General features: G+C 42.0%; 1 protein-coding gene across 1 annotated transcript in view; it reads left to right on the top strand.

Moving 5' to 3' along the window:
* The window catches only part of cdh5 (cadherin 5), a 33,895-nt gene extending 14,627 nt beyond the window's left edge, over window positions 1-19,268 (top strand). The window contains exons 8-15 of the mRNA XM_076743170.1: window positions 359-501; window positions 586-719; window positions 1,853-1,962; window positions 2,311-2,413; window positions 6,902-7,032; window positions 7,310-7,424; window positions 12,593-12,725; window positions 13,703-19,268. Of these exons, the coding sequence (XP_076599285.1) occupies window positions 359-501; window positions 586-719; window positions 1,853-1,962; window positions 2,311-2,413; window positions 6,902-7,032; window positions 7,310-7,424; window positions 12,593-12,725; window positions 13,703-14,087 (1,254 nt within the window). The 3' untranslated portion in view covers window positions 14,088-19,268. The remainder of the gene's footprint in view (window positions 1-358; window positions 502-585; window positions 720-1,852; window positions 1,963-2,310; window positions 2,414-6,901; window positions 7,033-7,309; window positions 7,425-12,592; window positions 12,726-13,702) is intronic.
* Window positions 19,269-25,345: the final 6,077 nt, after the last annotated feature.

The following is a 25,345-nucleotide window of genomic DNA, read 5'->3' as shown; positions in this document are numbered from 1 at the left end:
AGGAAACAACACAAAGCAGAAACATACAAATTCAATATAAACACTACTTGAAATTGACTGATTTGGAGGCTGAAAGGCTGGTAATTTTCTTTCTGTAAATACTGCATATTCTTGAGCAGAGCTGTAGAGTCTTAGCTTCCAACTGTGCAGCTGCTCAAACATCAGGCAGCTTTTAGCAGGCGGGTCTCACTTCTGATCACTGACAGAATGAGCCTGAAATATGACATGGTAGAAAAAAAGAACAAAAAAGTTCAGTCTGACAAGTCTAGTCCATTTAATTCTGTAACTTTGACCAAATCTGCACAAACTACAAGTCAAAGCTACCTTTCAACTGCTCTGCATGACTTTAAACTGACAGGTCAACATCAAGGTGCTGGATGTAGACGAGCCACCGGTCTTCTCCCAGCTCATCTACTCTTTCACTGTGGTGGAGGAAAGCATTGTGAGCAACATTGGAAAAGTCACAGCCAGAGATCCCGACAGAGTCAACAAGAACATACGGTACGCTGCTGTTTCAGCCCCTAAAAACAACAAACAATGTCACTAATCCTGCACAGACGCTCTGACACTGATCTCTCTGTCTAGGTACTCCATCTTAGACAAGGACTGTCCAATCAGCATCAACCCGTTCACAGGTCAGCTGTCCACCCTGAGGACGCTGGACAGAGAGCTGGAGGCCACACACGTGTTTCAAGTTAAAGCACAGGAGGAGCCAAACGGTACGTCACACATTCATCTATTAATCCTGCTTCCTTTAAACAATAGAACCTCAGATGAAAAATCAAAACCATGTGTTTTCTCTAACAATGGGAACGTGCAGACAGGGAGGGAGTTAGAAAGGCCCGAGAAGACAGCATGTTCCCTCGCTGTTCACTGAGCAGCTCTTCTGGATTTATTGAGGGATGGGAGTGTAACACATTAACGGGGATTTATATAGATTTAACATATTGCCAGAACACCTGGTTCGACCCACACAGGAAGGAGAGAGTAAGCAGGAAAATCACATTAGTGGGTCTCTTTGTTCACTTGCAGCTTCCAAACCAAACTATATATTTTTAGACCAGCAATGAATGAAATCCAGAGATCTATTTTAGTGGCTTGTCACGATGTTTAAGGAACACAATGGTCCCCTGAGCTTGACAAGGTCCTCGATATACAGTGCATGTGCTGTACTAAAGATAGTTTCAAAATCTCAGCACAAGAGAGCCACTCGTTTATCAAAAGATGCATATTCAAAAAGAACATCAGTGATGTAAAATAAAGGCAAAAGCTGCTTTAATGCGACGAAAAAAGCAGCGAAACAAAGAATTCACAAATAGAAATCATTTCAGTCGTTTGACCTTAATCAAGACAGAGATACACTCTGAGTAAATGACAAGCAAGCTGCCTGAAGTGAGCCGTGAAGACAAAGAGAGTAAAATTAAGTAGACAAAAATGATAGAAAAACTTGGGAACTGGATGAACTGTGGGATTTTTAAATATTTTAAACAACAAAAACAAAGAATACAGAGAATTGATTATCTGGAGTGTAACTGTTTCTCCTGTTTTAATCCGTTTTAACAGGATGATTTGTTTTCCCTCCATATTGAGTATGACATTAAATAAAATTACATCACATCATAAGACTCACATGTAAGGATTTTTTTGATCCGCCAGCGTGCGTTGGCTCTGAAGAATCCCTGCAGGCAGCTCACTGAAATGTCTCATGTATTTCTTTTGACTATTTCCATTGTCAGTACGCTGAGATAGTTAAGACGAGATAAATCAGTACCAAATCAACAAAATTAGCCCCTGCAACCAACTTCGATCATTGCGCTGCACTTAACTGTGTGCTGCTGTCTCTCCTCCGTAGGTTTGGAGTCATTTGTCAAAGTTAATATTACGGTTCAGGACATCAATGATAACAAGCCAGAGCTGACGGTGGATGAGATCTTCCTGTGCGAGAACGACATCGCTGATACGGTAAGAAAAACAGAGTGTTTACAGCAGGTTATCTCTTGATTTGGATTTGTTTGTATTCAGCTGGAGTGGCATAAAATAGATGTGTAGCATCACTACAGTCTGTGTGTCAGCCCTGCATTTAATTAGATATTTACAGGTCTTATAGTCACTTCAGAATATATTGTTTTTAGACTATTTATTTTCACAATCTGCACAAATATCTGTGTCACAACCTGGAGATGCAACTGCATTAAACTGCATTTTGGCAACTGCACGTGCTCTGTACGTTTAGACTGCGTTGGATATAAACAAAGTTTGCGTGCAGGGTGGATTCATTTCATTTCATTTCATCTTGGTGTCTCTCCTCAGGTGATAGGGACCTTGAGAGCCACAGATAAAGACGACCAGCCGGCTTCCTTCACTTTCAGCCTGGCCAGTGAGAGCTCCAACTTCTCCATCAAAGACTACGGCAGTAAGTCTCTGTGTGCGCCGAGCATATATTTACCTTTCTTTTTTTGCTTGTTTCTCTAAACGGTGCTCAGAGGAAGCACTGGCCTCGGCACTTGTTGCTATGCAACAACTGAAACTCCATTTGAGGCGCAGTGCTTTGTTGCTGAAAGTTGAAATTATTTTAACTTCTCAAAGCGTGCTGTGGTTCTCCCAGCCAGACGGGGGATTTAGAGAGCCTGTCTGGGACCATAAGTGCTGTCTAGAATGCACAACAGCAAATATTGAACATAATGAGAGCAAGTGGCTCAGTGGACCTGCAGATGACTCTCTATGTATTTTACACTCATCCTAAGTATGTTAAAGGAACATGTCACACTCAGTGCTACTGCGGTGCTTTTTTACAAGAAATTATTAGAAAAAAAGAGCACATGGAAAACTGCACCATGAGGTTTATTAGGGATCTGCATGAGAGCATGCACATTTTGATTATGTGTACATTGTCCTAATCATTTTAGGGCTCATCAAAGATGTTGTAAGAGAATAAAAGAGCTTCAATCAGACATGGCTACAGCTCGAATTTAAAAGCGTTACTGATTAAAAATGAAACAAAATGTATGAAATGAATAAACATGTAACGCATGTGACCACTCTATATTTATTTAAACATGCAACCAAGACTATAGCCATGCGAACAGCTCTGTGAGGTTGTTACCCACTGCAGAGCTTTGACCTAAATGCTAATGTGAGCATGCTAACATGATCTCAGTAACAAGAGGACAAGCCAGGGGATCACCGCAGTCAGAGGGATGTATCATCTGGGAAGCATGAATGTCTGTGCAAGGTTTTGTGCTATTCCACCCGGTAGGTGTTGAAATATTTCACTGAATAATTGAATTATGTAAATAATTGATTGTGACCTGCTGTGGGCGGTCGATGCCAAGTCACCAAGGATCACCAAATCATCATTATGATTCATCCTCAAGGCATCATGGGTATCTGTGCCAAACTTCATGGCAATCCATCTGAACAGTATAAATATTTCAGTCTGGACCAGAGATGACAGACAGGCCGTTAGCATGGATAAAAATCAGCTTTTCACATTTTCATTATTTATAGTGTGGTTTTAAAATATTCTGAGGAACCTGCCATTAAACCACATAATGTAGTTATATATAGTTACACTGTATATTTCAGCTGACACACTTGGATTCTGCTGTTCGAGAGCTTCTTCTTCTTCTTCTTCTTCTTCTTCTCCTTCTTCTCCTTCTCCTTCTTCTTCTTCTTCTTCTTCTTTTTCTTCTTCTTCTTATGATTAAAAGATTGCTGCAAATTCAAAGCAGCAGCATCTGCATTCAGCAGATCCGGTGCCATTTATGTAGATACAAATGTACAAGTTAAAAAATGTCAGCTCGAATAAACAGACTGTGACTGTGATGGTGGTGTGAAACTCTGCAGAGACATTTTCTTTGATCCAGACACTGATATTTAGGCAAAGGTTGGTGCTCTGTTACATCAGATTTCCAAAGCCTATTTGGGTTTTTCAGCTTAGGACACAAAGTGGCACAAGTAAAACAGTTTTCATCATTTTTGATCATCACATACCGTTATAATACATGAAAGCCCGAGGAAGTGTTACCAACTGTTCTAGTCAAATATTAAAAGTCTGAATAGATGAAAGCCTTAGGTAGTCAGATGAAAGATTTAGGTGAAGTGTTACTATTTAATTTAAGTGAAACTTGAAACATACTGAAGGGAAGATAAACAGAGGGGAAAAAAGGCCCGAACTTGCCTCATCTATTTCCTCTCTGCTCATGCCTGGAGGGGCTGACATGTTGAACTGATGGAGAAGAGGAAGAGGAAGATGGAGGAAAGACAGACGAGGCAGAGGTGGAAGAGGAGATGAAAGGAAGCGAGAGGAAGAGATCGGGATTAAGGGAGACGGGTAATATTAAAGTGAGACCGTGTTAAAACGAGGAGGGGGCAAATATAAAGGGGAGAGAATAATGAGCGATAAACAAGAGGATGAAAAGAAGAGAAGAAGAGAGAAAATATGAATGAGTGGAGCAGGATTTGGGAAGGAGGAAAAAAGGTGAACAGAGAGAAAACGGGAGTGAGTGAACGGAAGAGAAAAGGGAGGAAAGAGGAGGTAAAAAATGAGGGGAGAACAGAAAATAGGCTAAACATGAGGGAGAGGGAAGGACGAGGAATGACAGAAGAAATGAGGATAAAGAGGAGGAGACGAGATGATGACCTGATAAAGAAGGAGAGATGAGATCAGAGACATTAAAGTTTAAACGAAAGGTTAAAAAGAAAGTGGAGGAAAAGAGGAGGAAGATAGAGAAACTGACAGATGGGAAGAGGAGAGAGAACTGGGAAGAGGAGGAAAAGGGAGGGAAGGAGGAAGAAAGGAGAGGAGGTGGATCGTTGTTTGATAAGTGCTGGTCGCCAGTGTGAACCTCTGTTCTCCCCTGTGGTCCCCCAAAAGTCATCTGACAGCACCTCACACCACTCAACACACACACACACACACACACACACACACACACACACACACACACGCAACAAGAGCTGCAAAGTGAGGGCTTTTGAAATATTTAGCGACTACCAGCTCTTTAAAACTTGCAAAAAACAACCATGCTTTCATTACGGGATCCAGAAACACACACACACACACACACACACATGCACACACACACGCACGCACACACGCACACACACACTTTACAACAGTCAGTGTAGCTGCACGGTGAAGTGACAGGACTCTGTGTTCAGACCAGGCGGCTACATGAAGCCCACTGCATTAATACCAGACAGACAAGAGAGGAGGAGGAGGAGGAGGAAGGAAGACGAAGAGATGAAGAAAAGGACTAATGAGATGCAGCAACAGAGAGATGGAGAGAACAAAAGAAATACAGAGAGGACAGTGAGAAATATACCGAAACCCAGAGAGACAGGATATTCAAACAAAGAAGGAGCAGGAGACGAGAGGGAGAGGAGAGATGAGATGAAGGGAGGACAGAAGCTGTTTTCATCTTTTATTCAGTTAGCTAAGCTTCATCTGTACCCATGTCCTCCCACACACACCTTCAGCGACTACATGTTGTCTTGCAGGCAACAGTGGAAACCTGATCCCAGTCAGCTGGTTGCATGAGCCTCATTTGAATTCTTTGAACTTTGAACTCTGACTTGAACTTTTCACGCTGTTTGCAACACAGCTAATTAGCTTGTATAGCACGTTCCCACTAGCTGGTGAGCATATTATCTCACCAGCTACGGCGGTTTACCTGTTGCGCAGTCACTGTGTCACTAACGCCGCCTCGTTCTGGGGAGGATGCATCACTTTCTGGTGTCGTGTAAAGACAGCTGATCAGTAGCACCTCCTTCAATCCACCGTCCCCTTACTCTCTCTTTTAATCCACAGACCTGTTTTCATTTGGACTGTTTCTCTTAGTTCCAGTGATTTTATGTCTATATATTTTGGATAGAACTGTACAAACCTTTACATACAAACTTTAACCTTTTTAAAGGAAGGCCTCTCAGATATACGTGTGGTCAGCTGCTGCAGTCTTATCAGTAATCATTACGACCTGTGAAGGGTCAGAGTTAACTGTAAAAAATGTGAAACAAGCCTCAGCAGAAGAAGTTTACTGTAGCTCCTCACACCAGACGGATGTGATTTGTATTCAAAGTGCAAATGTCAGCGACACCCAGGTTGTTTTTATTTAAACTTGACCTTAAACCAGAGCTATACCTCATGCTTCTTTGTGCGACAGTTTAACAGAGTGTCTCTAGGTATGCTTGCGTGTTCACAAGGGTCTTTCCTGCCATTGTGCTCTCTGAAATTCCTCCAGTGGTGGGATATTGTGGAAAAACGGCTCTCCCCATCGTCTCAGCAGGAAACGTCTGCCTGCCGGGGATTTGACTAATGACTGTATTGTTGGTCCGGCCTGCGGAGGAGACGCAGCTCTGTTCTGCTCAACACGTTTCAATTCTCGTTTTATTCCTATTCTCTTTTTGTTTTGTTCTTTTCCCTTCTGGTGCTCTGACTTTTAGATTATTGGTTCTTTTGCCTCTTTCAGAACCTGTCTGACCATCAGTTGACCACATTACATACAGTCACAACCTTTATTTCTCATTTATTTGAGCATTTCCTCATGTAGGATTTGAGGTTTTTAAGGTGCTGCCATTATCTATAATCCCAAATGACTCAAATCCAACATGCACCAAACTGACAGATAATCATAAATTATCTGTCTGCCTTTATGTAACGACTCTCTTCTTGTTCTCATATCTTGTTTTATCTGTGGAGCAGACGCTCGCTGTATAAATAGACTTTAAAGACTCTATATACCGAGCAGGTGAACATTAGATCCGCTTTGGTGAGATGAAGTGATGAGTCAGACAAATTAGACATGGATTTTTGCAGAAAGGAAAGGTAAATGTGTGTTGTGAAGGTGGCTGTCATACTTTGTACACTCACTGTGTGTATTTATGTGCTTCTTTCTTAAAGACAACACAGCAGACATCATTGTGAAAATGGGGCCGTTCAGCCTGGATGACCCCAAGGATTACAGCGTGGATGTGCGCATCACTGATGGAGGGCGACCCGTCCAGACCAGCATCACCAAGCTGGCAATCAAGGTCTGCGTGCGCTTGTGTGCTTGAGTGTGTGTGTGTGTGTGTGTGTGTGTGTGTGTGTGTGTGTGTGTGTGTGTGTGTGTGTGTGTGGTTGGGATGTACTAAACTGCTTGAGATTATTTCAGCACAAAATGTGTTTCTTCCATTCAGTCAAAATCGCCAGTTTTAGCACAATAAAACTCATAAGGTGTAATCGCATGCAGTGTATAGTTGAAATGGATAATGAGTGGATGAGCACTGCTCGATGAATCAGTTAATTTGACTGAATTGTTTGTTGCAGTCGTGTCGGTGTGATGCCAGGCGGATTCCTACACAGTGCAAAGCTGGTGCTCGGAGGATGGGAGTGAGTGTTCATGCCCTGATCGCCATCCTGCTCTGCATCCTGACCATTTTGGGTGAGTTTTCTTTTCTTTTCGTCCCTTCCTTGCTTACATCCTGTCTTTCATTCATCCTTTCATACTGTGGTCTCCATCTTTGGTGGAAATGCTCATTACTGCCAGGCTTTTCACCAGGATGGAGACAATCCTGTTTTCCTTTTCATCTTCATGAGAACTTTTCTTTTCATCTTCAAGAGCACCTTAAAGGGGGACTTTACCTGTGTCAAATCTAACATGTGATATCACTTCAATCAGCATCGGTTCCAGCTGAGGACTAAAAGCTTAAAGACTAGAAAATGAAAAAACATCTGATGATGTGGAGTTTGAAACAAGTGACACATCCTCGTCTCAGCTTGAGGCCAGAGTCTTAACACTACATTAGCATAACATACTAGCATAACACAGCTGAATCCCCAACAGAACTGTCAGTCAAGGTGCATCATGGGTAATGAAGGCGCCCAGTTTATGGGGAAAAAAAGATGATATCTCTTGTTCTACTGCATCATTTTGTCTGTCCATCATGAGTCTGACATTGTTACTGGTGTGCAATGCTAAATCAGTGCAGTACTCTTTTAAGGATTTACTGCATTTCAGGCTGATGGAGGCTGAAATGCAGGCTGACAACCAATGACTGGTTGATCATCAACCAGTCATTGTTACTTAGAGGACAGTGGGGCTACAGCGTCAAGCATTCGTGAATGAGGTCAGTAGCGGTTGGTGTGGTCAGAGGTGACAGCTGAATCTTTGGATCAGAGAGGACAGCGAAACACTGCTTTGTTTTAAAAGTGTTTTAATATAATATTTCCTGTTTATGGTGTCATCAGCCGTGTTCATTTGTAAAATGTGACACTGCAGTTTGAGGAAAAGTACTCTGCATTTGTGGTTGGAGGTCGGAAATTTGTTGGAAGTAAACAAATTAGACCCTCAATCAAACACAAGTGTATTTCAAAGAAGCAGGAAAAATGAATTGCATCGCTTGCTATGTGGCTCTGTGTTAAAGTTTTATGAAAAACTAATATATGAACACTGGTGAAATGTTCGAAGTTTCATCAGAGATAGAGAGCAGAAACACAGACTATGAGAAAACGTTTATTGTTGATGGATTCATTTTCACTTTCAGTCCTGGTTGTTTTACAGTCTGTTCACAAACAGGTGCAAAAGGTCTCAAACGCAGTTTTTATTGTGAGAGGAGCGAATGAAGATGGCGTCAATGATGCAAAAAGCCAGCACTGAGTGATCGGAGCATGTGTGCAGATTCACTTGCCCTTGCTTTGCGATAAATATGGTTTGTGTTTTGTGGGGTACGTTTCCCCTCCCTTTGTTGTTGGTTTTATGAATAATGCAGCGGCGGATGTGGAAATAATGCCTGTGGTTGTGTGAGCTCAATATTCTCTTTGATACCTTCGCCCCCTGCTCCTTTTTTCTGGGGAAAAAGAGACACTTGTCATGTTGGATGTGAGACACGCCTGAGATAGTTGGCCAAACAAGAGGGATCTGGGCTGAGGAGTGCTGAGGAAGAAAGGCAAAGAGAAGAAGAACTTAAGGATTAAGAGGGATGGAGTGACGGATGGAGAGAACTTATATGTAGGCTTCGATATCGGAGGTGGAGAGGGGTGAAGCAGGCAGACAGGCGAGAGGCGGGTGAGACGGGGAACTGAGGTGGAATGAGACTGAGTGACAGAGCGAGACAGAAAGAGGTTAAAGAAGAGAGATGCCGAAGAGGAGAATTGTGGGAAAAGCAGCAGAAGAATAGGAGTGGTAATGAGGGGAGTTTATCAGCTCTTTAGGTGCCGTCTGCTTATCAAACACCACCAAACACTCAACCTATTAACTATTAATACACTCCTTCACTATCGCGCCTTTTCCCCTCCGTTTTTTCCTTCATCTCTGTCTTCCTCTTTCTCTTTCCCTCTGGGTCTCTGTGTCTCTCTCTCTGCCGCCCTCTCTTCCCCTTTCTGTTTCTCTTTCTCTTTATCAAACACCCCCAACGCAGGCCAGATTAACTATTTAATGCACTTGTCATTATCTGCCAGGGCCCAAAGCAATTTACCGCGCTCCCCATTCACCGACGCATTTTCTCACAAGGAGTCGGGGTTGACACGCGAAAAGAAATTTTTCTCAGTCGTTTTTGTACAAAGGAAGAGCTCCTTTTTTTCACTCTTTTCTCGTCCCTCTAAGTCTGATATCTCTAGAGCTTATTAAACTGCAGAGCATATGTTGTAAAAGATTAATCTGTTGGTTTCCCAGGCAAACTTAAATTAGTCCCGCTCGCCCTCGACTAAAAGGCATGGCTAATGCTGCCCGTCCGCTGAGAGAGAAAGAGGTTCATATCGGGACTGAGGCTCGAGGCCTAATCTAATGTCAAATGTATCCTTCGTCTCCTCATCTGTCGTCTGTCTTGATTTCCTCAGCCCCGACTTCTCCCATTTCTTCCTCTTCCTCCTTCCCTCGGTCGTCGGCTGCACTCGTCATTTGTTTGTCTTTTCCTTTTATTCTTTCTCTTCCTTGTCCTCGTTCTGCGTCTCTATGGCCTAAATGCAGGGTCTTTTACTCCGCTTTCTTATCAGCTTCGGTAAGTGAAGACAAAAGAAAAGCAACAAGGCATTGCTTTTTGAACCAGGTTTACTGTCTGTGCCAAGTCGACCTTGTCTTATGGTGCTTTTCCCAGTTTTCTTCCCAGTCAAACACACATTATGATTGCTGAGCCTGTATGAATGTTCAGACCCAGGTCGGCCAAAATCCAGCGTGGGTCTGCTGGTGTCGACAGGAAGGAGACACGATCACAGCTTGTTGTTCACGGGTTGATGCCTGTCATCCAGATAAGGCTTTTTTTTTTTTTTTTTAAGATGTTTAACCTCCGTGACTTTGACAAAACTGTTCATGTCACTTAGTGGGAGAAGGATTTAAAGTTTACAGTCGTTGTCACTGGCATCTCTCAGGAGCAGACAATGACTCTCGTTCTCAGAGGGCTGAAAATGATGTGCCTCAAATGTGTTCATTGTATCTAGCAGCTGCGGCAGCCTGGCTGGCACTGTTTCCACCTTGTGAGTCTGTGTATGTTTGTGTGTCATCATGGCAAAATGCGCTTCTGGAGGCACCTATTGTTGCAGCAGCTATCACAGAAGCGGTTTTGAGTACTTTGCCAGGTGTTACATGTCTGTCTATCTGTCTGCGGACAGATTTTTTACCACAGTAGCGTCAAAACCTCGCAAGACGCAGTCACAAAACTTTCTGAGTGTGTAGTTGAGATCAAAATGAAGTACTCACGCGTCGGAACACCAGCATGTTGACAGGCGTCGCAGCTGGTCTGATCCCATCCCAAGATGGTCTCTAGTTTCTTCTATATGTACTCATTCGTTCAATATGTGCTCCTCTCTGAATGTTAAGATGAAAAAACATGTATGTGTCGTTGGTTTCCCAACTTTATGCGAGACAGCAAATCCTCCATATTGTACAATACGCCCACAGTTGACAGATGACATCTGAGACCATTACAAATCACAGTTTTCTGATCTGACACTGCTGCGGTTAAGGTTTGGTTCACTTTAGACTCAAACTGACTCAAGGATATGATTCAAGGTTAGAAACCAGCATTGGTTGTGTAGGAAACAGGAAGTGACCCATGCAACTATCACAGCCTTCTTCCCCTGAGGCTCGACAGCACCATCGCGCTTCCTCCGTCTTCACTCCTGACAGACAAGAATCATAATTCCTACAGCTGCTGGAGCAGAGGTGGAGAACCTTTTTCCTGTCAAGGGCCATTTCAATTTTTATAACATCCTTCTAAATTATTGAAAACATGTACACTAATCTCTGGGGTGGCTGGAACTGCTTCTCTTTGGTGAGGCATCTAATGTCAGATGGTCGTGATGATGATGATGATGATGATGATGATGATGATGATGATGATGATGATGATGACGATGACGACTGGTTTTCCAGATTTGGGTCAGTCAGCCTTGAGTGTAAGTTGCTCCAAACAGAGATTCACACTTCAGTGCATGTCTGCCTACATGTTTGTAGCTGTAATGACTTTGGATTCACCTTATTCACCTTGTCCTCGTCTCCACAAACTCATTCACTTCAACACAGTCTTTCTTTTACTTCAGCGAAAAAAACCCAAAATAGTTGATTGTGCATTTCTCTTGGGAAGTGTGACACTCTCATTTTATTGAGTCGCCATGAAGCATTGATGTCATATCAACCACTACGTGTGTTGCATTCAGGGTCTTCTGAAAGCAGCGTGTTGGGCACCCAAACTCCAAAGAGTGTTAATTTCTGAGTTGCTTTTTTGTCAACATGAATTCCCTCGTGGGCCCCATCAAACCGTCTCGCAGGCCACATTTGGCCCGGAGACCAGACATTGCACCCCGTGCTAGAGATTTCTGATACTTGAATGTATAAATGCCAGTTTGGGGAATTTCATTATTTCTTAAGACTCTTATCCGTGGATTCTTGTCTTTACTCTCTGACTTCCTCGCTCTGTTTCCCCTCTCCTTCTCCCTCGATTGTTTATTTCTTCGTCATGTGTCGGGTCCAGCTCTCCTTCCCTTTCCTTTCTTTCTCGTGTTGTTTTGTCACACTCATTTCCACTTCCTCCGCCGTATTTACTGAATCTTTCTTCCTGTTTCTTGTGCTCCCCTCTCTCTCCTCTCTTTGTGCGATGTGTTTGTCTCTGGCTGAGTAGATTCATTTGAAGTTCTCATGCTGGAGGCGAATGTCTCAGACACCTTAAACCATCCACTCGTCATTCTCTCCCCTCATTCTCGCTCTGCTTTCTAGTCTCAATCCCGCATTAGTGTTCCACTTTCCTCCTTCTTTCCTGCCCCCATTTTTATTCTGTTGTGGTTTTCTGCCCTAATTTTTCTCTCATGTTTGTACCAAAAATGAAGCGTTGGTCCAGCAGGAAAGATGGCAGGACAGTCTGTTTTCACCCACAATGACAAGATATGCAACAGAGGGGTTTTTACACTGTATATATGGCCGAAATTGATCCACTTGTTTCTCAGATAGTGATTCCCTAGAATGCCTTTGATCTTGCAAGGTCAGACCTCACACTAGTTTTGTTAAGGTCTGCTCCTCTTGTCTGAAACGAGCAGATCATTTCAACGTTATCTTAACTGGTGTGAAAGGTGCTGCTGTCGAAGAGGAGCTCTAAAATTAACTTCCTCTGATGTGCTCTCCAGTCATAGTGATCCTGTTCGTGATGAGGAAACGCTACCAGAAGGATTCTCTGGCCAGTATGAAGAACAGCGGGGAGATTCACGAGCAGCTGGTCACTTACGATGAGGAGGGAGGAGGAGAGATGGACACTAATGGGTATGTAGATGAAGAATAAGACCACATTCACTCAGAAAACCTGAACATGCTGAGAGTTTCAATAATTTTCAACCATTGAAACAATCAACTATAATTCATAACCTCTGATGATGAAACAAGAAGGCAAAGAAATTCGAGATATTGCGTTTTTACTCATCCTTTGTGCTTTGCCAGCGAGGCCATGAATGCTCTTGTTGTCATTAAATTCTCTTTGGTACTAACTTCTGCCCCCGAATGGTAAGAAGTCACTGAAGCTGACAGAAGTCAGATTTATTATCTGAGCTACAGTATTCAAAAAAGGAGTCTTTATACTTCTCTTTTAAAAATTCAACACAACAAATATATTAATTTTGTACCTTTCTTATTAAGGACTCTTTGTACTGACGTTCTACTTAAATTATTTTGTACTCACATAAAAACACACAGTCTATCAACTCTCCCCATTGGCAGTATTTATTTTCTTCCTGGTGTATTTGTCAGTTTGCTGACCCAGTTTATCCAAAGGAAATCATTAATGTTTGAACTAATCTGAATCTAATCTTACCCATATTTAAATAGTATTAAAACCATACATAATCCTTTATGGTGCATTAACTGCAACACACTGTATGCTGTCAAAAGACACGATGACTTGGGTTGGAGGAAGAGCAGAGTGAAGAACGGATGAAACTATTACTGACATTTCTGTTCTCGTACAATTAAATACGTGTTCTTTTTGTAAAATCGGATTAAATGTGATTTCTTATAGTCTTAGGTTATGTTTGTACTCTCTGATAGCACTGCTTCACTGTTCATTTTCCTTGTTTTGTCAAATCTAGGACTTGACAGTAGAACATGGTTGATGTGAGTGTAACTCAGAAAATGTTCATGACCCCTCTGGAAACAAACATTTCATCATGAATAAAAGCACCATCCCATCCCAGGTGAGGACTTAACCAGCTCTTAGTAAGCTAACAAACATTATTCCTCTCTTTCAGCTACGATGTCTCAATCCTCTCCTCCGCTTGCCACGATGGCTCCCTGCTCCGCCACCCGGACCACCACCCCCACCCGTCTCTCTACGCCATGGTCCAGAAACCCTCTCATCACTCCCAACCCACCGCATGTAAAGGCGACATGGCCGTGATGATCGAGGTGAAGAAAGAAGAGGCGGATCACGACAGAGACGGCTTCCCGTACGACACTCTCCACATCTACGGCTACGAGGGCCCCGAGTCTTTAGCTGGAAGCCTCAGCTCTCTGGAAAGTTCGTCCACTGGCTCAAACTTGGATTACGACTTCCTCAATGACTGGGGGCCGAGGTTCAGGACCCTGGCCGAGCTGTACGGCGTGGATGCACCTGAGTACTACCATCAATACTAATGGAGACCGTCTGCTAAGAAGCATATGATGCCAAATTACACACACACACACACACACACACACACACACACACACACACACACACATCGAAAACAGCCATAACAATACACTCACACAAAGCAAAAAGCGTGAAATAAACACACACATTCACACACACACACATACACACACACAGCAGCAGGCTTTGATGCTGTCCATTTTGTTTCTGGACGAGTATCTTTGATCTAGCAGACAACCGTGTTCTCCAAAGACTTGTCTAGCTTCTGAAAACAGGGCGCTCTTGTTTCCAGTCTAACAACTGACTTTTTGCTATCAGTTCAGTGAAGTCCGTTAGCTGTCGAGCCTCCCCAGTCTGTCCACCACCTGTCGGTAAAAACTCTAGGAAGTTCCATCAAGTTGAATCAAGGAGTTTTTGTTTCCCCAGACCTCATTATTTGGAGACACGGCGCCCTTCGCCTCCTCTTGGAAAGGTTTTTAAAGCAACACCATGACATGACGCCACGGGAGGAAGTGAGACCAAGCCGCCTCACAGATTTGAAAGAGGATTGCTGGTGACAGCGTGAGATTCACACCGTGAGGATGCATTTTAATCCATCATGACCCTTTTATTCAGCTTTAGAAGTCACATCAGATGAAAGTCCACTTCAGGCTGTGGCCAATCAGAGTTTATCTCGGATAATTGAAGGGTTAATCAGTTCACTGCTGGCCAGCGATGTTAGTGTTATTCAGATTCTTTATGCATTCAATTCAAGTCTCAGTTCCATTACGAAGCACCATTTTGCATCCCAGCAGTGACATTGAAATCATTCAACATTATTTAAAGAGTACTCATTGTCTTATATCTTGCTAATATTAAAGGATATAATCTGGACATGAGCTCATTTAAGTACTGTGTATTGACTAATATTGGAATTTCAATATATATGGATGTTTTAAATGAATTTATTCCTGCTCCACTGGGGATGCAAAATGGTGCATTTCAAAGCAGTTCATCGCTGATTTTCTCTGTTTTGCTCTTCTCTTTGTTGCTGATGGCCTGTAAGCTCTTCTAACTTTGTTGTTTTTTTTAATATCTGACAAAAAGGCCACAAACACAAATAGAACAAGCTGATTTTATTTTTGATGTGGAGTTGGTGATTTGATTCGGGAATATGATCGCTTGAGGGGTTTATTGTTTGAGGTGAAAAAACGTTGAGCGGCCACAAAAGTTTTAACTCAAAGAGGTTTGACTTGTTTGATCACAACGAGATGCCAGCTGTGTTTGTTTTATGTAAAATACGAAAAAGCACTGTTTTTAAGAAAAGCTAAACTATGGACAACCGTTCATACAGGAAGTTTTTTCATGATATTCTCATTGCACATAGTTACAGATTTTCTGCATTTCCTGGAAAGCAATCATGCATCAAACCATCCTGATGTTTAGCACAGTGTTTTTTGAAGATACAAACCTTAAAAAAAAACCTTTTCTGAAACCCGCCATCTAAAATCAGTACAGAGTGATTTTCTAAGTGAGTCATTTTGTCCATTTTCCCAGTCATCTTCTGCTCTGAGGAGACAAAAGACAGCAGACAGACAGACAGACAGAAAGGAAATAGCGCTGCTGCTGCTGCTCGGACAGAGTTACAGTGTGTTCCCAGGGTTTATTTGACAGAACCCATCATCGCAGTTATTGTTGAGATGAAAGCCCAATTCTCAGAGGTCTACTAGAACAAAAGTCATTCAGACAACTCAGGAAACACCGAGTGGCACAAGCAGCTAGTTGGGCAGCTGTGATGGCCCTGAGGTGGCTTGAATAACTTTAACCTCTCATCCTTTTTGGCTACTGTCAGGCTATAAACTCCATTCAGATTTTTAGCATATTTATAGAAAGATAAAGCGAAACAAAGCTTGAATCCTTCGACCTTTTTTGACTGTGGTTTTTGCCATCCTTCAGTGAGGTAAACTTCTACAGGCTTAGTGATTTGTTCATCATTACTTTATTAATATGAGAAGTCTATTCATTTTGTACCAGACTGCTTCTTAGAGTAACACTTTGATTAGTTAATATCTTACAGCACCTATTGTCTCAAAATATGGATAAACCAACATTTTGGCGTGTGGTTGTATAAACAGGACAGTCAACCACAGTTAACCATAAAAACACAGTCCTTAATGCTGTTGTTGATTAATCTGCCGAATATTTGATTTACCTCTTTAGCCTTTCATGGATACCTAATCTTTATCTATGAAATATCAGAAAATGTGAAAACTCCATGATGATTTGCAGGTTGGTAGAGGCCACAGAGGCTAAGATGCTGCTTGTTGTGTGTTACCAAAAATGTTACCCAAAGAAACTGAATTTACAATCAGATAAAACAGAAAAAAGCAGCCAAACTCAATCAATTAGCCAAATGCTGATTAATCGACTGTCTCAGCTCCATTGTGGGTTGTCCCTTCCGGTTTGTAATTTATTTGGGTTGCCAGGTTGTTAGCACCCCCTTTTTGGTGGTTGGTGTGGGTACATCCTCTGATAACGTACAGGATGTGCTGTCACTTCGCTCTTTCCGAGCTTTAAAAGCAATCAGGAATGACGGCACCCAGTCGCCTTTGGCTATCAGTAACATTTAAACAATCACTGCAGACATTTTGGCTTATTGTATAAATGAAGGTCCTGGAGATAAATCATGGCTTTTGCAGTTAGACAGTTATTTATAAAGGGTCGTGAAGGTAAAAGGTCACCAATTGTCGGGATAAGTTTGCTTAACAGTGAACTGGTGCCCATTCCTGTTAAAGTAGCCTCGCTGACGGTGAGATATTCAGATCCATTGTGTTCCACTCTGCTGAAGATGCTGCCGTTTCGATTTTTTTCTTTTAAGTTTAGAGAATATAGTTTATTTACTCTCCTGTTTATTCTGTTTTGTTTGGACTTGGACTTGTTTCTTTAAAACTCTGGCCCGTGTGGACTTCCATTGGATAAACGGTGGATACAATAGCTGGAAGCCCTCTCAATGCTTTCCTGTTGGCTTCATATACATACTTAGAGAAGCCAGATCCTCCACCTCACTGTCCGTCTGTCTCTCCTTCTCCTCCTTTCTCCCTGTTTGCCTCACAGTATCTCTACCACACCATCTCGCTCCCTCTCTGTCCTCTAATCAGCTAAACCAAACAGTGGGGTCAACTTCCTGTCCATCTGGGGCGTTGCGCCCGCCCCTTCCTGTCCGTGTTATCTCTCCCGTGAGCCAACACATTGTGCTCACTTCCTGTTAGCCGGGCCTGGGAAACAATCTTGGAGAGGAAAAGGGAGCGAGGCAAGGAGAAACTTGGGATGAGGTTGGGGGTTAACAAGAAAGAAAGATGAAGAGAACAATGCCGAGCAGTGATGAGTTTTCCAGCTGAGCAGAAACTCTTCAGAACAAAGATGCGTGTGATGAAACGCTGCGACACATCGTACATGCAAGTGGTGTTAACATCCTGTTGCTCTGGCACCTTGATGAAGCAACATTGAATGCAACACTCCGAAATCAATGAGGATTACCCGCGATTGAATCTTTAAATTTATCATAGAAAACTCTTCACTTTAATGGCTCCAAGTGGCAGAAAAATAACATTTATATTGTAAAACGTGAAGGACTTTCAGCCTCTAATTACGCCTTTGTGGATTTTAAAAGCTTGCACTGAAGATTGCCTTTGTATCAGCTTTTATTACTGCTGAAGACATTTCCAAAATCTCATCATAGCTGGTTTTATAAGCCGTGTCTCACATTCATTGAACAAACAATGGCTAGCTTTTCTGGCTGCCATCTTTGTTTGGGTCGAAGAATGGAGACTGGCCTTGTGAATCAAGTTAAAATTCGACTTCACAGTGCACCAGAGGAAACATGCTTTTATCCTGCCGTTTCAAATCTGCGGCTCTCAAGGAATCTGTTTGTGTATCACTGATTACAGATTATATTTTTAAAAACTGGGAATGTGAGTGAAATCAGCAGCCTGTAGCAGAAAAAGCTGCACCGTTATCTTCTTTCCTCACAGCAATAAGTGTCGCATGTAGTTAGGGTGAGAAAATCTGGGGCATCTGGAGAGGTAGGCAACAATTTCAGTCAGCAGTGTTTTCCACTTGATAAGTTGCAAAACTGTATGTAAAAATCATCCATATATACGTCTACACTTCTAAAAGGGTCATTAATAGAATACTAAACAGAAACAGATGTTCAGACGCGTGTGGTTCCTCTTGAAAGTCTCGTATTTGTTTTTATTTTGTGTGCTGGCAACATAATGACTTGTACATATTGTTTTGGAATGAAACTGAAGTTTGTTCCTTACAAATCAACATTTTTTATTTCAGGTTGATTTTTTTTTTTATTTGGTAATTTTCAGTCGCTTCTCCACAGCGACACATCAGCATCTGCAAAATCCTTTATGTAACACTGATGCCATTTTGTCAAGTTGAGTTGTTAGATGTTCTAAAAAAGTGCCATTTTTGATTTTTTATTTGTGGCCCATCGATGGCTGTGTGAGAACATTTGTCTCCTTTATCAAACAGTGAATCACTTTGGATCCAGACAGTGAAAATTAATCTCTCAGGTTGGGATCCAGGCACAAAAAATAAAACTGTTCACCTTTATGTCAAGAAACAAACGTCCCTCGTGTATCGATATACTAACTTCACAAAGCAGACCTTTAAGTGGTTTAACATTCATTTCATCTGTGTATCCCATGTAATACTGAGGGGTAACTTTGAGTGAAATGTACATAGAAAAAAATGTGCCTAATAGTGTTTTTCTCTGGCCTCACCTTGTTTATATTTTGCCTCAATTACTGTATTTAGAAGATGTTAAACTTGACACAATCTCTTTTTATTGCTGTAAAAAGTAACAAAAAGGTTCATTTTCTACAAATGAAAGTCTTTGATGCACGAGTGATGCCCGAGTGAATATGTGATTTTCTGTATGTGCTCTTGTGTGTGTGCGCGTGCTTGTGATTGTACCCATGTACATACACACAAATGGGTGTCGACCTAATAAAAAAATAGCAACCGCATAGAAATACATTTTTTTCTTGTGTAAATACAGGGAGGGTCTTCAAGGGAAGCAACATGTGCCTTTATTCTTTAAAAAAAATACTGTAATTCATTTTTTGATGGCGAACACAATGTTTTCTATATTGTTTTTATGGTGTATAGCAACTACTTTTTATTACCTGACATTTTTGTAAGTGTAGAATAAAAATAAACACTTAAATATGTATTTGTTGTCTTGTGTTTGGTGTTTTGATTTTCCACTTTGGCAAACAAAACTACATTGGTTTGATGTTTTTATGAATCAAACCATGTAAAGAAGGGCCAAAAATGAGCCTGTGGTGATAGAAAAACTGAAATTCACAAGGCTTTTTTAATTTAATTAATGAAGAAAACGTCTATTATATGATTATCAAAGTAGTTTGATGGATTTCAAATTCAAGGTTGATTGAGAAACAATGACATCATGCGACAAAAATCATTCCTTTGCTGGTAATAACCCGACAATAGGTTGGGTCAGGTGGGAGATTTGCAGCAGATTTGCACCAAATGACATCAAGTCTGACTGTTGGTCCTCAAAAACAAAGTAATGTATATATTAGCAGCCAGTTTTTATCCAGTCAGTGTTTTGTATAAGATTCCATGTGGTGAAGATCAGCTCTGCTCCCTCGTGTAAAATGATCCAACATGTTACACGATGAGCGGCGGCGTGAAGAAAGCTCTGATCTCCCTCACCTTGATCTTTGACATGTGATCAGATGTGAGGCAGAGGATATCCTCTGTTTTTCTCCATCTCAAACCAAGTGTAAATTCAGCACAGCTTTGTGCAGTTTTATCATGGTAGGGGCCGTGGACTGAGGGGTCAGACCTCCATATATGTGATCAGATCCATATGAGACGTGAACACGAAACATGGCCAAGTGTGCAAGATCACAGGGTTAAAAATGAGAGAGAGGGAAATGCCAAAGTGACGTCAATTCTCCCTGGACACACACACACACACACACACACACACACACACACACACACACACACTTTTAAAGATTTGAGATTCTGATCTGGCTGACAAATGACTGTAAAACAGGACCAGGTGTCCACACACCTTCAGGCTTTGTTCGCTGTAATGCTCTTATGTGTGACCACATATATGCACTTATATGTGTCAGGAAGCTCAATTTCCACTGAGTCCTCAAGTCAAAATAGCTAATTCGTCCTGTTTCCTCACAAAACAATCCTGTTGTACCACCGTTCTGCACGTTAATAGCGGCCACCTGTTGCTTTGTTCTTATGTGAAAAAGTGGCACAGAAAAAGTTGCAGAAATACATGAAGACAAATACATGACGTAGCTGCTAGCTGCTAACTCAGGCTAGTTGCTGATGTTTCCGATTCATTGCTTGACGAACCAGGAAAAACGATAGCGTATCTCGACTTTGCAGGCAGGTTATTATGAAGCACATTTACGTTTATTGTTGGGTGGCGACCTCTCGCGGCCCTAATAATTATGATGGGAGCAACGAAAGGAGTGAGGTGACTTGTGTATGAAAAGCAAGAAAGTCTGTATGTGGAGGAAGGTGGGTTGATGAGTGAATCAAACACAGTGTGAATCCCAAAGTCAATCAAGGACTTTTGTTGCCTAAACTTAAGCAATCGTTTGATTACGTTAACGATGTGACGACAAAGGTCAGCCTTTGTCACTTCGGCTCGTAGCTGGTACTTTCTAATGGTGCATATGTCGCTTCGGGAGTCATTAACAATCAACCTTCTCAGTGTTTCAGATATGAGGATGTGTTGGCTTGACACCAAGCATTGATAAATACTTTATGTTGCAGCTGTTTGGTCTAATCGGTTAAACTGGATCATTAAATCCATCAAGAAGCCCTTGATGTTACGTGCACTCAATCATATCTGTGAATTGTTGTATTTTGAAGCATTCTTATTGTTACACACAAGACTCAACTGTGCAAACACAAAGGTTTTAAATGCCAGTCAAAATTACTGAATTAAATGAAAGGAAATAACATGGGCTGTGGAGGTGTGAAAACAGGAAGCAAGGGTCATGTTACATTTCCTTTCTTTCCTTAAGGCGTGTCTGAAGGACTGAATGACAATACAGCCAAGTCATTTTAAAGCCTAAACATAAAGCTAATTACGGCGTTTGGACAAAGTGGAGGATGTGAGGGCTGCCCAGAAAGACAGCCGAACCTGCTGGAAACAGGTTTTAAATACTCAAAGCCACTCCCATCTCTCAGGTGCAGCCGGTTACTCTGACGACCCACCCAAGCTGCTGCAGGTGGGGGAGTGGACAGGCTGTTAACACCAATTTCCTCCAACCTGGGAGAGCAAAAAAACTACCTTAGCCTGAGCATTGTAAAGGGCATCAGAGGCTAAAAAAATCACATGCATTCAGATGGAACTCCAAAGCAGCACATTATTATCCATAACATCCACAACTTAACCATTTCAAGCAGTTGTGTGACTCCTCATCATGTCTCCAATGGAAAATACAACCTCTCACAACTCTGAGTGATTCCATGTGGTCCAGCATCTAACCCTTGGTGTTCTCTCATATTCCCTCTATGGTTACACTCTCTAATACCACCTAATCAGGAACAGGGATGCTTTCAAAAAGCTTTCACTGAGTCTTGTGAGCTGCACAGACACCAAATTCACTCTGTCATCAGTTATTCAGGCAGGGAGGATGGCTGGAAGATGTGACGGATGTCTGCAGGAAGCAGCGAGACTGAAAGGAAAGACGCTGATCGAGAGAGGAGAGAGGAGAGAGGCATGCTTCCATCTCATCTCCCCTCCTCCCTCAACCTCGCCTCAACTTTGCTCCACTTGTGGTGAGGATGGGACAGGACCAGCTGGCGGCAACATGCTAAACATCGCGTTAAACTACAAAACCAGACTATTAAACTTAGGCATGCTTTATCCTTGAATACGATTACATGGAGACTGCGAATGGATAATCCTTTGAAGCCTGATCAAAGAAAGTCTGAATTTTGAAGTGGGCTGCAGTGTGTGTTTACATGCAAAAGGAGTTGATACGGGTAGCTGTTTACATGACTACAGCATGTAATCCAGTTAGAGAATACCCTGCGTCTTGTCACGAGGAGTTATGTTTGTTTCTGTTAGCATGAAAAACAGCACAGATCAATGTGAGAGAGTCACACAGCTACTGTACCTGTGCACACTGCAACAAATTTTAAGTATTACATGCACATATGACATGATTTGGTGTAAATGTGGTGGATATGTGCAGGATTTCAGGGGGGATTTTTCCAACCTGCCATTCTTGTTACCTAATTTGAACATGAACATATAATTTTACCACAGAAATGTGATCCTTCAGTAGGTTCAACCACCATTTAGATATTTAGATATACATCATCAGTTTATATTCTTCGATATTGTAATGTGTGTAAACATCCCACAGAGTGAAATATACAACCTGAGACTCTCGTGCTTTATGATCCATTACAGTAAATGCAAAACACTATTTTGATGAACACGTCCCTGTTATTGCATAGTATTTGAGATATTTGGAAACATTTAAGTGGTTTTAAATAAGAAACCAGGTTTCTAAAATGGGCTGTAAGCTTTAAAGGCTGAATTCAGTTGATTTCGAGTGAGGAATGTCTTCCATTGTCAGAGACAAACTGATGTTGTTTGAAAAAGCTGCCAACTTGTCTCCTCGCCCACATCTTTCGATAAAATCTCATAAATAAAAACTCTGTCTATTGTTATTGCAGAGGGAGAAAAACTGTTTTCTTTGGGTTGTCTGTGCAAATATGTCACCGGTGTAGCACAGACATCTCCAGACTAAACACTGTGGCACACATAGGTTCTGGCCTCATGCTGCGGATCAGGATTTGCGTTTGGGTCTCTTTTGTTGCGCGTCCTCTGTTGGTCTGTCAAGCAGATGTGTTTTTGTCTTTGTCAGAGGCTGAAATAAAGCTGTGGCATGTAGCTAAGAAGGTAGAACGCGGCTTTGCCAGATTTAGGGGTTCAGTTCCCTACGTGTAAGTCATGGTCGAGCAGGATTACTCAAACATACCAGTACCGCTCCCTTATGGATGCCCACTGGAAACAGGCCTGGTCCTCATTCCTGGTTTGAAAAGCACTGCAGTCAACCATCACAAAGGCAGAGCTGCATCAGACATCCTACTGACACACTGACAAACAAACCTGAGTTCAAAACAACCGCTACAAAAGCAGGAGCTGTTGCAGATGTAGACTCCGCTGAGGTCCAACGTCGCAGTGTTTGCTGGAACCTGTTTGGTGAAGGAAAGACATGCTCTGGTGACTAATCAGCTGGGAGATGTTGTGGTTTTGTGCCACACTGAGGGCTGATTTTTCAGCTGCTCTGCCTTCAAGTGAAACAGATACGTAAAGGGTGATTTCAACGTGACTGCCACTGTAGCTGTTTGACTAATGTCCTGTTTGTGAACGGTGAATACCTAACAACAACGTGAGGATGAGGATATCCCCTTTTCCATCCTCTCATCCTCTTTGTTTGAGCCTTTTCATTGCAAAATGGTAGAAAGTTTGATCCACATCCAGTGCAAAGAGTCCGGGACAGTTTAGAACAGCACGTGAAGGTGAACATCTTGCTAAGACATCTTCACCATATTGGTGAGCTTCGTGGCTTCGTGGCTTATGATGTTAATTACCATCACTGATTCCCATCATGTGCGCCAGAAATGAAATGGATCACGTATGAACCAACAAAGGGAAGCAGAACATCAGAAAAAGCCAAACTGAAAGCTGGCTAAAGATTGGTGATGCTCTGTCGCCACACTGTGGTTAAAAGCATGAAGTACACCCTGTTTCATTTCCATTCATGGAGAGCTTTTGGGCGATTTTATGGTGAATTTAATGCATTCAGTTCTGACACACATGTATTTTGATTTTGAAAACCAGTTAAAAGAAGTAAGGCAAGCCAAGGCACAAGGTACTGATAAAGGTGATGTTGTCACCCAGTGGCAGAAGCACTCAAAACACATTTGATCCCAAGTTAAAGGAAACAAATAGCATTAGCAGTAAAATGAACTCAAGTGTCTAAAGTGAAAGAACTAATTTTAAAGAATAGTCCAAATGAAAGTGTTTGTTAAAATGGAAATCATATTATAAAAAACTGCATTTTTGCAATTAGGCAGTAAAAAAAAATTGATTCAGTTTGCTTGTAGCTTCACAGACAACGCTTGAAGGACTTGCATGTATAATTCACCTGTTTTTAAAGGCTCTGTGCACCTAAACAGGTGCTTTCGTTTCTGGCTGATTTGACCTCTGCACAGGTTGAGGGTGGCTGGAGCTGTGATGGGAGTTCACCAAACTCCATGTAAGAAATTACCCATTTTCATAAGAGACATTTTGACTTGTCATAGTGGGAAAAACACAAGTCTCACTAATAAAACTAATGATGGCTCTGTTCTATCCAAGTGCCCCAGAGCAATCATCATTAATTTCATTATATCTTACCTTGACATGTCAAACGTCCAGTTAAGTTCAGTCAAAATCACCTCTACCTGACTGTTGAACACAGTATGCTGCTGTAACAGCGTCCACTCCTCTGGTTTCAGGCTTTCCACCAGGATTTGCTCCCATTCAGCCATAAGAGCATGAGCGAGGTCCAGCACCAACACTGGGAGACTGGCTCAGGCTCACAGCTGGGGTTCATCCCAGAGGTGTTGGATGGGGCTGAGGTCAGGGCTCTGTGCACACCAGTCGAGTCCACATCAGACTGTGAAAAACATTTCTTTGTAATCTCACTTTGTCATGTTGAAACAGGAAAGGGCCACAAACGAGAGAGCACGCTGTAATCCAGAAGTTCAGTGCGCTGAGAGTTTCCCTGAGAGTGTGTGGACTTTAATAAACTTTAAGGCTGCGTTTTAATTCCTTACATTCAGAGCAAGTCATCACACCTAACGTATTATCTGGTATTTTAACCTCCTCCAGCTCTCCTGTAACATCCCTTGAATTTACTGGATATCAGTTTATTTTGTGGTGTCACTGTGTTTTTAAATCTTTGCCACAGGTAACTGTGTTTGTGGGACTCAACCGAATAAATGGATAATTCCTGTTGGTGATTCTGAAAGTTGAAGGTTTAAATGTAATTTTTCAGTTCAGTAACACTCTGATACGTGTTCTCTCTCTGCTCGTGAGGTGATTTCTGCACATTTAACCGTTGTCCTAATTTCTCCGAGCATCACGGTTTGTTTTTGGTGAGGGATTTCCTGGCTGGCTGTCTCACCATCGGCATAT

Source organism: Chaetodon auriga, chromosome 11 (genome assembly GCF_051107435.1).
Source record: "Chaetodon auriga isolate fChaAug3 chromosome 11, fChaAug3.hap1, whole genome shotgun sequence".
Classification (NCBI taxonomy): Eukaryota; Metazoa; Chordata; class Actinopteri; order Chaetodontiformes; family Chaetodontidae; genus Chaetodon; species Chaetodon auriga.
Note: the sequence above shows the minus strand (reverse complement) of the source record. Positions and strands in the feature narration are given on the sequence as shown.